The following is a 15,262-nucleotide window of genomic DNA, read 5'->3' as shown; positions in this document are numbered from 1 at the left end:
TGATTACATTCAACTGATCTTTTAATTCTTTTGCGAAGTGTATATATTTAATATCCGTTTTTCAAATTTCTGAACAATTGAAGTATCAGCTTTACCATTATAACTTTTTTTTTATATTAGTAGAAAGATTAAAGGATGCTTTATTCGAACAAAGGCCAGATGGATAGAGGAGGGAGAGAAACCCACAAAATATTTTCTTAATCTTGAAAAAAGAAACTTTGTAAACAAACAAATGGTTAGAATTGTTACAAGTAAGAATACAGAAGCAACATCTCAAGATGAGATTGAAAAGGAGGTAGTTTCGTTTTATGAAAATCTGTACAAAGAAAAAGGTGGAAATAATAATGTTAAAATTGATGACTATGCTTGGATAAACAAATTAACACAAATGCAATCGGGTACCTTAGAGGGTGAAATTACTCCTTCTGAGCTCGCAGATGCTTTGAAAAACATGAAAAACAATAAGACACCGGGGCCTGATGGTTTTACAGTGGAATTTTACAAGTGTTTCTGGTTGGAGATATCCAGTTTTCTTCTTCGTTCTTTAAATCAAGGTTTTAGAATTGGATCTCTTACTCAGGTTCAAAAAACGGGCCATGTCACTCTTCTGCCGAAAGGAGATAAGCCTCGTCAGTTCTTAAAAAACTGGAGACCTATATCGCTTCTTAATGTTTCATATAAATTAGCCTCTGCCTGTATTGCAAACCGTATAAAATCGGTTTTGCCAAATTTAATTTCAGAGGATCAAACAGGTTTTGTCCCAAATAGATTCATTGGTGAAAGTATTCGCCTTATTTATGATTTGTTAAGTTGTTAAAAAAAATCCGGGATGCTTTTACTGATAGATTTTGAAAAAGCTTTTGACACGGTGTCGCATGATTTTATACTTAAAACCTTAAGGGTATTTAATTTCGGAGCAGACATTTGCAGATGGTTTAAGACTTTGTATAAAAACGCATCATCTTCTATAATCATTAATGGAAATATATATATCTAAACCTTTCCAAATTCAGCGCAGTTGTAGACAAGGCGATCCTCTATCGCCATATGTATTTGTTTTATGTGCTGAGGTTTTAGCTTCAATGATAAGACAAAATAAAGATATAACTGGAATTTCCATAAATGACACAAATTTCAAAATTGCACAGTATGCAGATGACACTACATTAATACTAGACGGTACAGAAAAATGACTAGAAAGTGCCTTTAAAACATTGCAATCTTTTCATGAGATATCTGGTTTGAAAATTAATATTGATAAAACGGTATCAGTATGGATAGGGTCTCAGAAATTCATACTATAATTAGTAAAAATTTAAGAATAAAATGGAATTTCGATGGTTGCTTTGATTTTCTTGGCATTTCTTTTAGTACAAACCTTGCTCAAATGGTGAATGATTTTAAGTGTGCTGGGACGGGTTGTAGTTGTTAAATCATTGGCCTTGCCAAAAATAAGTTATATTGCTCAAATGTTACCGAACCCAAGCAAGGAGTTTATCAAAGTGGTAAATGATGAGATATATCAATATGTTTGGAACGGCAAGCCAGATAGAGTTAAAAGAATCCAATTTGTACAAAATTATGAGAATGGTGGAGTAAAGCTGCCAAATGTGGAAATGCATATGGTCGAATCCAACGAAAAGTGTACACGGCATGTTCAGGGCCATAACTTAAAAGTATTAATCAATTGGCATTCGTTTTTGTATTGTGTTTATTCGCCTTGATCATACGCTTCGCGCTATATATAATAAGACCCCCTTCTGTGAAAAACTTAGACATAGAGACCCCAAAACATGCTATTTTTACCCATTTTTTCAAAATATTTCTTTAAGTATTTTTAAAAACATATAAATCAGTTATGAAAAGAAGTCATTGGATTGAATCTAAATTGATTTCCTGAAAGGTGTGTATTCAAAGATTGCCTGTTCAATTTTTCACATATTTGTACATCATTATGAATGAATTTTTTGAGTGGTATTTTTTTACATTACCTACGAATACAATTTTTCATAGCCCTCGATATATCTATAAAAATGGAAATCACTAACAAATGCGCAATGGCTACAAGCTTTGATATGTCCAATACTGAAATGCATTGCATTCGGACATCTTTATTATTGTGTTTAGCTGCCAGAAATTCTAAATGGCACAAAGGTAGGTTTGGTAAAAATATGCATTACCTCCGAATACATGTTAAAAGCTGTGCCATTTCCACAAAGTGAGAGAATAGTAAACAATAGTTAAGCAATAGGTGCAGGGTAATACACTCTTTATTTCTACCAAGTTTCAATAGTCTGCGTTTAAATATTTCTGAGATGTCAACAATAAAAGCAAGTATTCGTAGGTAAATTCGGTAACCGAATGTTACCTACGAATACAATTTGACATCATGACAGTATTGTGAAACACTGCCATTCATGTCAATGCCCATATTGGTACATAACAAAGGCCTGTATGTTTGCTATCAAATCATATGTCAATGAAAGTTGCGAATTCACATACATGCCCACCATGCAAAACTGAATACGGCTTAATTGGTGAAAAATATGTACTGAAATAGACGACGGTCTGCTCATTTGAAAGAAAAATCAGATTCAAAGAAGATTAGAAGGGATAAATACTTGGATTTGTCAACTGTCATGTGTGCTTCATTTTAAATGTTTACCGACCTTCTGTGTCCAAATTGATTTATTCGAAGGTAACTTTTGACGTTTTTGCTAAGGTTACCTACGAATACCATGGAAAAACGACTGTTCTCATTGTCTCATGATCTAGACAACACATTGATGGACCCTGGTATAAAGCTAATTGTAGTTGCCCTCAAACGAAAGGCCACAAGACGTAACTGACTCCAAGATGGACTTCACAAGTCTGCAATAACGGTTTTAAGCGATTTGTGTGCAATTAAGCAAATTAAAGTCACTTTAGTGCCTTTGTTTCTTACTTCAATCCTCTTTCAACCGCTGTGAACCGACATTATTAATACATGATAGGGACTAAAGTATCAACAAACGCACATAAAGAAAATAATACATTCAAAGTGCTTTATAAACTGAAGTTTTGATTGCGATATCCACCAAAAGTCTAATTCTTACCTACAAATACTGAAATGTTACTTACGAATACAGCATAATACATGACATGTGTAATGAAGTGTCTCTACCAATGGAAATTAATTGTCAAAAACTTTAAGCGGTACCCCAGGACACTATTATTACCCATATACGGATTCATTCAACAATTATTTATTATGTAAAATTGCTGATTAACTACTTGTATATCAAAATGAAGTGGTCAAAATCTTGCTAAAAGCATCAAAATTTTTTTGATCTGAGGTAATAGCATTTATTCATTTGGACGTACCATCTGAAAGAGATCTAAAACTACCATTTTATTAATTCATTACCATAATAGCCAAATTTAAACCTCTAAACTCAATATAGATATTGTTAAATCGCTCATGTTACCTACGAATACCCGGGTTTCTTCACCTTTTCATTGTATAAAGCGTTAGGTGTATGCGTATAATTCCTAATATTCTTGAAAACATATATCCTACTCGTTCTAATACAATGTGTAAATTGATTCATACTCATTTGATAAATAAAATACAGAAACTGACCTAAACTTCATTTTCAAAAATAAACTAACATAAATTGACTAAGATCATATTGATCGCGTTATAAAAATAAAAACAAATATTTTCTGGTTGAGCTAGCATTTTCCTGACACCCTGTGGTCTACATTACACGAAATAAGCGTTAATGGGAATATTCCATTTGTTTTAGGTTGATTAGTATTGCGATAGTGAAAGCATCCTAGTGGTATTCGTAGGTAACATTGGGTTTTGATATCACATTTACTATCACACGTCCTGGATTTATTTTTCAAGATTAGTAATGGCACTTTTGGTTCCTATAAGGCCAATATGTCATCAATCAATGGGCAAAAGGAAAAAATTGTGGAGACATTTTTATTTCGGACTTTTATTTTTGGTCCGTGAACACTTTTGGTTGGATTCGACCATATAGACGCTTTAAAGGTAAACTGGATTCGAAGGGTTGCCTGTGGTGATCATAAATGGGTAAAGTTATTTCGTCTTTGTATGAATGTAATAAGTGATGATATTTATTGCTTTGGTATATCTCGTTTTATTGAGATGAAAAACACGATAGATAATAAGTTCTGGTATGATACATTGCTTTCTTGGTCCTCACTTATAAACATTGCAAATAATGAAAATCTGGATTTTAACCGTATTGCCAAACAATACTTGTGGTGGAACGATAAAATAAAGATTGGTGGTAAATCCGTATGGTATGCCCATTGGAAGAAAAGGGGCGTACTGTTTATAAATGATCTATTAAAAGTAAACGGATCTTTTCTGTCGACTGACGAATTTACAAAATTATACAAAGTGAAGACCAATTTCTTGGAATACAATGGTATTATCAGGGCAATTCAGTCAAATTTTAATGACAATGGTACTAAAGGCTCCAAACTAGCATCACCTTTTCGGCCAAATAATATGGAATTACTTTTTAAACAACGAAAAGGGTGCAAAGTGTTCTATGATATTTCCATTGGATCAAAAATGAAGAATATAACAAATAAGTGGCAAACGGAATTTGGAATAGAGAGTGATGATTGGAAAAAAATATGTACTTTAAATTTTAAAATTTCCAGTGATATTCAAATGAGATGGTTTCAATATAGAATTAATCAGAGTATCATAGGCACAAATACATTGTTGTTAAAAATGAACATAAGGGATGATGACTTATGCACATTTTGTAAGGTAAATGCAGAAACAATTAAACATCTTTTTGTGGATTGCCCGATTTCAAAAATATTTTGGGATAATCTCAAAGATTGGATAAAAGACAATATCAATATAGATCTACTTATGACCCCTCAGTTAATTGTTTTTGGATCGAAATTTGATTTTATTCTAACACTGATTTTGACGATTGCAAAACTTCATTTGTATAGAGCAAAGATGACAGAAAAACAACCGAACTTAGACATTTTAAAAAGGGAACTTAAATGTTACTATAATGTTTTGAAATACCAAGCAATATGTAGCTTACAGTTACAAAAGTGTAATAAGAAGTGGCAATCATGGCAACGATTAATGCTATGATTTTTTTCCCCTGTGTATTTTTTCTCACAGTAAATTGATTTGCTTGTTTTTTCAATCCTCGTATAAATTCTATTATATAACAAAAAAATAACTTTTTTATATTACTTTACTTATATATACTTTACATATTATATTTACATTCCCAACAAACCATAGACAATATCCACAAACAAACATATCCATTCCTTATAATCAATTCAAAATTTAATATACATTATTATTGGATATGACTATAAAACACATTCCGGTACATGAATTTAAACATTTATATGTCACCTTCATAACACCTATAATAAATAGCATCTTTTTCAATATTCATGTTAAGTGGTCTTGTTGTAGGATTAACATTGTTATCTAAATGTTTATATTCATAAATTCGGTATTGATTAAAAAAGTCACTAAAATAACACTTGTTCAGATTCGTTTTTCTTGTTTTCTGTGCCAATGCATTCATAGAATAGAATAATTAGGTTCCAACAACCCCCTCCACAACACACAGTGTCATCGCCCCGATATCTTCATGGCAGAAATCGCCATGGTAGGTTGAATCCACAGCCACGCATGGCCATTTTGTTCCGACCTGTTCAATAGTTTTGAGATGCAAAATGGGCTGCGAAATTCACATTGTGCAGGGGGTAAGCATGGGACCCAACAATCATACGATAAAAATTCAAATTATGCCGAATAGTGGATGACACCATGATAATATGGTCAAACAATAGGATACCAGATTTATTCTCGTTTGATGACTCTAATTTTGTATGTTTCTGGGTGTGAGATTATCCCGTCAATGGGTATCAAAGTAGGCATCGGTGCGTCCTCAGATGTCTTTTCAAATTTAAACTGATGCAGGAGATGGGTAAAGAAGATGAAGAGTTCTTGTCTGGCGAGAGCTTCTCCAAGACAATTTCGGCGTCCTACAAAGGAAATAATAAAACACGTATTATATCATTATTAGAAATGTTCTTTATATTTTATGTCCTGGAGTAGGTGTTAATAAAGATATAAGATAAATATGATTTCAATTGAAATTTCTTAAAGTATCTGAGTGTGGTAAATATTATTTCAAAGGCTTTTTAAAAGTCCGCTATTTGAAAGTAAACACATCCGTGAGTTACAGCTGATGTCCTAACTTAGGAATGCCAAGAAAGTTACCTCATTTGCATATCAATTAACAATTATTAATTTGTCATACAGCGCAACAGATGTAAGGAGATTCTGTTTATTACAAATAGCTTTCATTTGATCATAAAAAAGACCACAATTTTAATAAAAGCGCATGCATAACAGTAGGCTGCATAACAGCTTTTAGGTTGAACAGCGCCCTCACACCCTAAATTGGAGCTTGAACTCACAATAAAAAAGACACAATTCTGGTAAAAAAAATGGTCCCCAAATTGGTAAATTATCAATACAAACCACCAAACATTGTAAATATGGCAACAATATTCAAAATAATGTAAAAGGGTGGCAAAAACGAAGCTGCTTCAACGTCGTTTTTTGGCCCGCGACATCTACTTTTTCAACCGATTTTTTGAAAAGGTGGACGAGAGCGTCCTTTTCGGCAAATATTACAATAATTATGGCTTTAAGGATGCTGCCAATATAGTGGGAAGTATCATAACAATCCACTTTTCTGTGTTATACAATGAGTGGAAGTGACAGTGCATACAGGTTAGGTGTCTGTCGAAAAGATTCTTCCGAAATGTTGACTACGCTACCGCAGCTTGTAAATATTACTTAATTGAAAGTGAACAAAACTCCTCCCCAACAAGATCAAGAAGCTTGGTATTTACTTGCATGACCTACCTACTGCAAATGGAATTAATTCATCTGCTTCAAGATGGTTGCTTTCATCGTCCAAAAACCGTTCAGGTCTAAACTCTTCTGGATCTTCCCATATTTCAGGGCTGTGCATCACTGCATACAAGTTAGAAATCACTATGCAATTCTTCGGGATGGTGTAGCCACGGAAAGTTGTGGTGTCCGCTGCTACATGAAAATCTGACAGGGGTGCCAGTGAAATGATTCGATGAAGTTCCGCAATGACGGCTTGTGTGTAAGGCAGATTCGGTTTATCGTCCAACTTTGGTAATCTATTACGACCGACAACCGTATCGATTTCGCGATGTATGCGATCCTGTACATTGGGGTATCGGACAAGGTATTGACTGCCCCATCGAAGTGTAGCTGAAGTCGTGTCAGTTCCCGCTACGAAAAGAAGGAAGATTTGTCCTGCCATATTATCTGGATGGAGGAAAGAACTAGGATCGTCGGATTTGAGAAGTCGTATCTCATTCAACCACGTATCGATTAGGTCATTTAAGTTATTGGGGTCGAAGTTTTCACGGTGACTTTCAATCATGTTGTTTATGAATTCGTGCAGCTCGTCACAAGCTTTGTCCATCTCCTGCTTCGCTATACTTGGGATGCTAATTGGTATAAAATATTCCAAGCCACCCGCTCCAGCAAGGTCATGATAACGATTCAAAAGATTTGTCAGCCGATGAATGCGTTCGTCGGAAAGTTCAAATCGAGTTCCAAAAACAACTTTACAGATGATGTTTGATACGGCATTATTGAAATGCCAAGTAAGATCTACAGCCTTGCCTTTAAGGTTGGCTAACTCCTCGATCAGATATGTGCTTTCATTACCAATGGGCTCCTCAAAACGAGATGTACCGACTCCAAATTTTCGGAAGCACGTCAAAGCAAAAGTTCGAAATGGTCCCATGTCATCCCATCTGATCCCTACAGGAAAGATTAAAAGAAAGGGACATTTTTATATTTTGAAACTCCTGATTTTGTTTGAACATTAAGGAAAATTTGAGCACTATTAACATGATTAAAATTAAGATTGAATTTAAATCTGGTCAACCAGACATACCTATTTTTGACGGACGCACCGACGTTGCGACTGAAACCTTCAGTCTTCAGCTGGGTTGTGATGCAAATGACCTTGAGTACCGGACACTTCCGGTATTGATGACAACCCTGACAATCGACGAGGAATGTCCTTTATGTGACAGCTTGGCCCGGACGCCTCCTCTACAGTTTTTTGATGGTTGCTCGGCCCTCACCCAGATGGCCTCTTTCACGCCACGCTCAAACCACCGCTGAAATCCGGACATCCTTGGTGTCAAAATGCTTTTCGATGGCTTTCGATGAAGAAAACACTGCGGAGTCGTTTCCACTAGAGCTGGCCCTGCGATGTTGTTGCATGCGATTGTGAAGAGGTTGAGCGGTTTCTCCTATATAAGAGTCCTGACAATCTTGCTCTCCAGAACAGCATACCCCGTAGACCACTCCACTAATCCGTCCCTTGGGTTGTTTGTCCTTGGGATGTACTGAGGACTGGTGGATAGTTTTTCAGATAAGTCACCGTGGTATGGGATGGTTGTCCGTCGGTTCGTCCGTCAAAAATAGGTATGTCCGGTTGACCAGATTTAAATTAAATCTTAATTTCAACATACCCAGATGAATGAAAGTCTACACAGTTTGATTAACATGTTAGTGTGGTTCATAACGATGATGATAGCGCCTCACGGACAAATAGTAACTACATGTAGAAGCTTGTAGAGCGGTTATCGCACCATAGGTGAACCATGGGGCTTCGGCAGTGTATTGTGGTATACCACTGTCACCCAGGCGGTCATACGTACCTTGTTAGGTTTTCGAGATATACCTTGTTGGAATTTATGAAACGGACTCAAATAGGGATATTGACCCGAGGAATGTTACCCTATTTTTTCTTATTATTATTCTATACTGTTTTCTTTTTTCATTTGACACCACTCAGGAATCATGCGTTCTGGGGATTTCGAAATATGAAATGGACCCAAAATAGAAATACTGACCCGGGTCTTAGGGGTAGTGCAATAATTATTGGCAAGGCAAGTATAGTATACACTATAGGCTGATACCATTTCATGGTTCAGCAAAACCCTAAATTGGCACCCACAGCTACTTACATGTCCTGCCAACAGCCTTGATTATCATCTCAGAGCTACCCCTATCACTTAGTTTCGTATCTTGAAATGCCTCACGTATTGCTATATAGTCATTCAGAACCACGACCGGTATCCCAAGTGCCGTGAACGAAAATACTTGTCCATATTTGTTACCAAGTTTCACCAGAAACTTGTAGAGTGATTCGCCTTTGTAGAGAGCGTAGGCGATGTTTGGTGCAAATCCGATGTAAGGGATTAGAGTCCATGGTCCTGGCGGTAAGTTTCTCTTTTTGGAGAGAAAGAAGACAACAGCCGCAACAATGACGACCAGAAGTAAAATATGAGTGAAAGATGATCCTGAAATCATAGGTAACACAATTGAATTTGCTGTCATTTTGAATCAGGTTGCTAGATTGGATCAGACGAGACTATATAGTCAACCTTGCCTACTCACAACATGTACAACGGAATGACGTACGAAAACAAGACATGGTTCATTAGGTCAAATGCTATATAAATAGATACAGGGTGTCAAAAAAAAAAAAAAAAAAATCATGGGGCGCCTTTTAAATAAAACGCTCTAAAAAGGCTTACTAAAACAGTACGGAAACGCTTAAATATGCAATATAATCTAGACCATTTAAGGGCTCGGATAGCAACGTTTGCATGCATAGTATTTTTTTCTTGGGCATAAGAGAACGTCAGAGCCCCGGACCTAAAATGGAAGTCTTTTGGGAAAAAAATGCTCTTCAGTACGAATGGTCGAAAATTTTAAATGATCCTCCCAGCTACATAAGTTTACTTAAAGGACTGCTAAATATCAAAAATATCAATATTTAGTAATTTGCCATAAATTTATATTATATCGCAAATTTAAAAAAAAAATCAAAATTATTTGATATCATAAGGCAATTCCACATGTCTGATGTGCTCCGATGTCCCAGAAAAATACTATGCAAACGTTGCTATCCGAGCTCTTAAGGTTTGTGTCCATCTATGGATTAATTTTCAATTTAAAAAAAGGACAAATTAGAACACTATTGTAACAGGTGATGCGCATTGAAAATTTCAAAACTGACGTTCATTTTTTTATACTTTATATTTATAACTCAAACACCCTAAAATCTACTAAATATTTAATGCAATATTTGCCCATAGGGTGGGGTGGGTAGTTGTAGTCCTTGTCCCTATAACATAAATATCTTACTTGTCATCAATGCTCTATATTTTTTGAGAAAAATGCAAAAATAGGCACAAAATTTGCCAGGGGTGTAATACCCCCTTAAGGGCTGGGGTAACGTTACATCATGTCACATGGCAGCGTTTTAAAAACGTTTTATAAACGTTTCACAAAACCGAAACCAAACTAAAACCAATTTAAAACGTTTTGAAAACGTTTTGTGTTTGCTGGGAAGGGCAATCATAAACTTAAAGTACTGGTAACTAGAGAGAGAAAGCGACAAGGAATCCCAAATCACAGCGCCAGGTAATGACTGGGTCACCAAGTGCAAATGTGCATTTATTTTGGATGGTTCATGTTTGTTTTAAATTTTGGGGAGTTTTTTCCGAAATTCAATATTTTGGTGATATTTCAAGAAGGCGACATGCCAAAGACAAAACATTTTGCACATACTTTGTTATTGCTACAACTCTTTTCTGCATACCTAAGGTACAATTCGTTTTGGTGATTTAGTAATATTATAAATTTTGTGACTGAATCTAGATTGGCTCTGAATAAGTATCGTAGTCCTCTCGATTTTGAAGCCATTATTCAAACGTCACCACGGTCAAGGTCAAGTCACATATTGGGGTGGGTTTGTGTATGTGACGTGTGTGTGGGTCTATACGTCACATTAGTGGGTATAAGATTCCCTCTATGTATCCCGGGGTGGGGAAAGTCATTAATGTAACCGTACAAAAGATGACCACCCGGCCCCCTTCTCGTTTCTCTGAGGGTGGGGATCTTAATCGTGATCATTAAATGGTACAGAACGACAGAACTTGTTCCCTTAGCTGCAGACAAAATTCATTCATTAAAAATATCCGCCATCACCCACATCGTGAGGGGAGGGAGGAAAATGGAGACAGATATGTGAGGAGGGGGGCCTGGAGATCATCTTTTGTGCGGTTACATTAATGACTTTCCCCACCCCGGGATACATAGAGGGAATCTTATACCCACTAATGTGACGTATAGACCCACACACACGTCACATACACAAACCCACAACAATATGTGACTTGACCTTGACCGTGGTGACGTTTGAAAATGGCTTCAAAATCCCTCCCCTCACGATGTGGGTGATGGCGGATATTTTTAATGAATGAATTTTGTCTGCAGCTGAGGGACCAAGTTCTGTTCCACCCCGAGGATACATTGAGGGCATCTTATACCCACATCACATACACAAACCCATCTCAATATGTGACTTGACCTTGACCGTGGTGACGTTTGAAAAATGGCTCCAAAATCGAAATTTTAGCCTCTATTTCCCCCTCCCCTCAAGATGTGGGTGATAGCGGATATTTGTAATGAGTGAATTTCGTTTACAACCTGGGGGAACAAGTTATGTTATGAAAGATCAAGCACAATTATCAATAATATTATCATCATATCCAATGTTTTCAAAAATGCTGATTATATTCAACTGATCTTTTAATTCTTTTGCGCAGTGTATATCTAATATCCGTTTTTCAAATTTCTGAACAATTGATGTATCAGCTTTACCATTATAACTTTTTTATATTACTTTACTTATAATACTTTACATATTATAGTTACATTCCCAACAGACCACAGACAATATCCACAAACATATCCATTCCTTACAATCAATTCAAAATTTAATATACCTTATTATTGGATATGACTATAAAATACACATTCCGGTACATGTATTTAAACATTTATATGTCACCTTCATAACACCTATAATAGCATCTTATGATCTGTTTCAATATTTATGTTAGTGGTCTTGTTGTAGAATTAGCATTGTTATCTAAATGTTTATATCCATATATTCGGTATTGATTAAAAAAGTCACTAAAATAACACTTGTTCAGATTATTTTTTCTTGTTTTCTGTGCCAATGCATTCATAAGAAATAAATATTGCAAAGCTACATTCTGAATACAACCCCCTCCACAGCACACAGTGTCATCGCCCCGATATCTTCATGGCAGAAATCGCCATGGTAGGTTGAATCCACAGCCACGCATGGCCATTTTGTTCCGACCTGTTTAATAGTTTTGAGATGCATAATGGGCTGAGGGACATCCGACTGAGGCTATTGACAATAGCCCGGTGACTGACCTCTCCGTGTGTCGAGCATGGTATGCGTCATGAGGTCATCTGCTTTTAGACTGCCTCCACAAGTCGCCTATGGTGCGCTATAGTTCGGCACATATAAAATGACAGAATTTTTGTCAGTTTTTGAGCTCAATACGCACGGTTCTTTCGCAATACGCAAGCTAACGACTATCATATCCTTTCCACACATATATTCAAGTGCAAGGAAAACAATATGGTTTCTTTAGAATAAAAAATTACGGGAGATATTCATCATTTTCTACCCCGGTATCCAAAGATTTATCGTCTGAATATCAAACCATGCATAGCACATTCACGTGTATCGATCCCGGGTATTGATTTTAGTGTCTCTGCTGTACCAAGTAATTATTAACCAGGCGATGTCGGTGTGCAACATGATAAACCATTACCAATAATAACGAAAATATGAGCTGAAATCCAAACTACACGGACTAATAAATCAAATGAACCTTTTGATGCCAATTTTTCTGATGGTGTTAAAGCAATATGTGATTTGTATAAAGAATAGATTCCTATTTATATGTTAGTTTTCACTGATATCTACTGAATACATTGTTCCCTTTTCATTTCGAGCCAAACAAATGATGTAAAACGAAGAAAATTGCTATTTCATTCCAGCACTTACAATGCATGTCGCAGCTCGCCGTTCGTATTATGAGCATGAATATTGGCGTAGTTTTACACAGCTAGGACGAACAAACTAGCCGCCATTTTTGATTTGACCCCCATTGTCAGCATGGTCCATTCAGTGGTCCACGGAGATTGGATTCCAGTTCAAAGAACAAAATAAACATGACGTAAGGCCCCATACCCCCAAGGTTAAATACCACTAATAGGCCTGGGCGATACATTGAAATACGATGAGTAACTATTTGTTTTCATGGCATTCGAAAAGACTGCATTAAAATCGCGGAAATTGATCAAGTTATATAGCCAAAAAAGTACTTTTTAGAGTTTGATGCTTCAAAATGGTACATTTTCTCTCATTATATGACATTTTTGATGTAATAGTACCAAAATTCATACGCACGGCTTCGGTGTTTAGTAAATAGTCGCCCTATCATATTGTAACTTTCAGCTTCGAGGGCGCACTGTCATTTTAAGGTGTTTACGGTTCAGTGCTTTAAAACAAGAAAAGTCTCAGGTCAACCTATGTTGAATTTTTGATCATTTGGCATCTAAATCATATAGTTTCACCTGATATTGGTGGCATTGAACTGTGAGAGTTCTGAATATGAGAAAATTACACCCGAAATTAGGCATTTTCCCATTGAAACCCGTGTAATACATAATTAGTGGTATTTAACCCCAAGGCCCCATACTTACAGGGTATCAATGAAAGAACTGCAATATGCGGAATTCTGCGAAATTGTTGAGTATTTTAACACATTGTGCAGGGCATGCGCGTACGCAGGAATTTCTCAAGGGGGGTGTGATGGTAAAAATACTAAAATAAAGAAATGTCCACGTAGCGGTCATCCCGTCGCGCCTGCGCGACGCAGGGGGGTGTCTGAGGGGGGATGTGCCCCCCTCAGGATTAAGAAACTTTTGGAAAATGAAGACCTAATTGAAACGATTTGGTGGACCATTTTGGCACTATTAGTGTGTACAATTTTAATTTGAAAATTTGTGAAATGACCATGAAGTCTTTCGTGAACAAGTTTTCACTACAGTTGTAGGCCTATAAATTGTGTTAAACACAAATCGGTAAATGTCGAAAGCAGTTAAGCAAAATGGCTGCTTGTTTATCCACTATGCAGGGGGGTGTCTAAGGGGGGATGTGCCCCCCTGAGAATTAAGAAACTTTTGCAAAATGAAGACCTAATTCAAGCGATTTGGTGGACTATTTTGGCACTATTACTAGTATTAGCATGATTAGCGTGTAAAATGTTAGTTTGAACTAGCCGAAAATTTGTGAAATGACGGTCCAAGAAGCCTTTCGTGAACAAGTTTTCCCTACAGTTTTAGGCCTATAAATTGTGTTGAACACAAATTGGTAAATGTCGAAAGCAGAAACAAAAATGGCTACTTGTTTATCCACAATACGCAGGGGGTGTCTGAGGGGGATGTGCCCCCCCCCCCTCAGAATTAAGAAACTTTTGCAAAATGAAGACCTAATTGAAGCGATTTGGTGGACCATTTTGTGAAATAGCGGTCCATGAAGCCTTTCATGAACAAGAGTTTTCCCCTGCAGAAGTTGGAAAAATTTGCAAAATGAAGGTCCGATTGAAGCCATTTGGTGATAAATTTTTACACTATTTTTAATCATTGCTTCAAACAGAAAAAAGGGCCTGAACTCAATTTGCACAATTAAAACCTTGTAGGCCTACGTTGCCGGGGTAGGGTCCGGGGGTAGGGTGTGGGGTGTGATGATGTGAGGGTGGGGGTGTTAACATGTATCGACACATTTACGTACGTTGCAGGTCAATGCCGGGTATAGGGGTGAGAAAAATCTGTGTGGGGGTAGTTAAGGCATCTATAGGCCTATGATAATTATGATAATATGTCCCTATGCCTTGCTCTTCTCCCTCCTCTCCTCTTGCCCCTCTCTATCTCCCTTCCTCTCTCTCTCTCTCTCTCTCTCCCTCTCTCTCTTTTTCTTTGCCTTTTCGCCCCCATTTTTATTTTTTTGGACAGAACCAAGGGGGGTGTTTCACACCCGTAACACCCCCCCTGCGTACGCCAATGGTGCAGGGGGTAAGCATGGGACCCAACAATCATACGATAAAAAATTCAAATTATGCCGAATAGTGGATGACACCATGATAATATGGTCAAACAATAGGATACCAGATTTATTCTCGTTTGATGACTCTAATTTTGTATGTTTCTGGGTGT

The 15,262-nt window shown here is 36.7% G+C and overlaps 1 protein-coding gene across 1 annotated transcript; it reads right to left on the bottom strand.

Moving 5' to 3' along the window:
• Positions 1-5,314: 5,314 nt before the first annotated feature.
• Positions 5,315-9,528, bottom strand: LOC140137688 (cytochrome P450 2A10-like). The gene is made up of 3 exons (XM_072159444.1): positions 9,115-9,528; positions 6,953-7,894; positions 5,315-6,060 (listed from the first exon to the last, which is right to left on the bottom strand). Exons 1-3 carry the CDS (start codon positions 9,485-9,487, stop codon positions 5,876-5,878), a joined length of 1,500 nt encoding a protein of 499 aa, XP_072015545.1. The 5' UTR covers positions 9,488-9,528; the 3' UTR covers positions 5,315-5,875.
• Positions 9,529-15,262: the final 5,734 nt, after the last annotated feature.

The sequence above is a fragment of the Amphiura filiformis genome, chromosome 17, assembly GCF_039555335.1.
Source record: "Amphiura filiformis chromosome 17, Afil_fr2py, whole genome shotgun sequence".
In the NCBI taxonomy this organism is placed as follows: domain Eukaryota; kingdom Metazoa; phylum Echinodermata; class Ophiuroidea; order Amphilepidida; family Amphiuridae; genus Amphiura; species Amphiura filiformis.
This window is presented reverse-complemented; position numbering and strand designations above follow the sequence as displayed.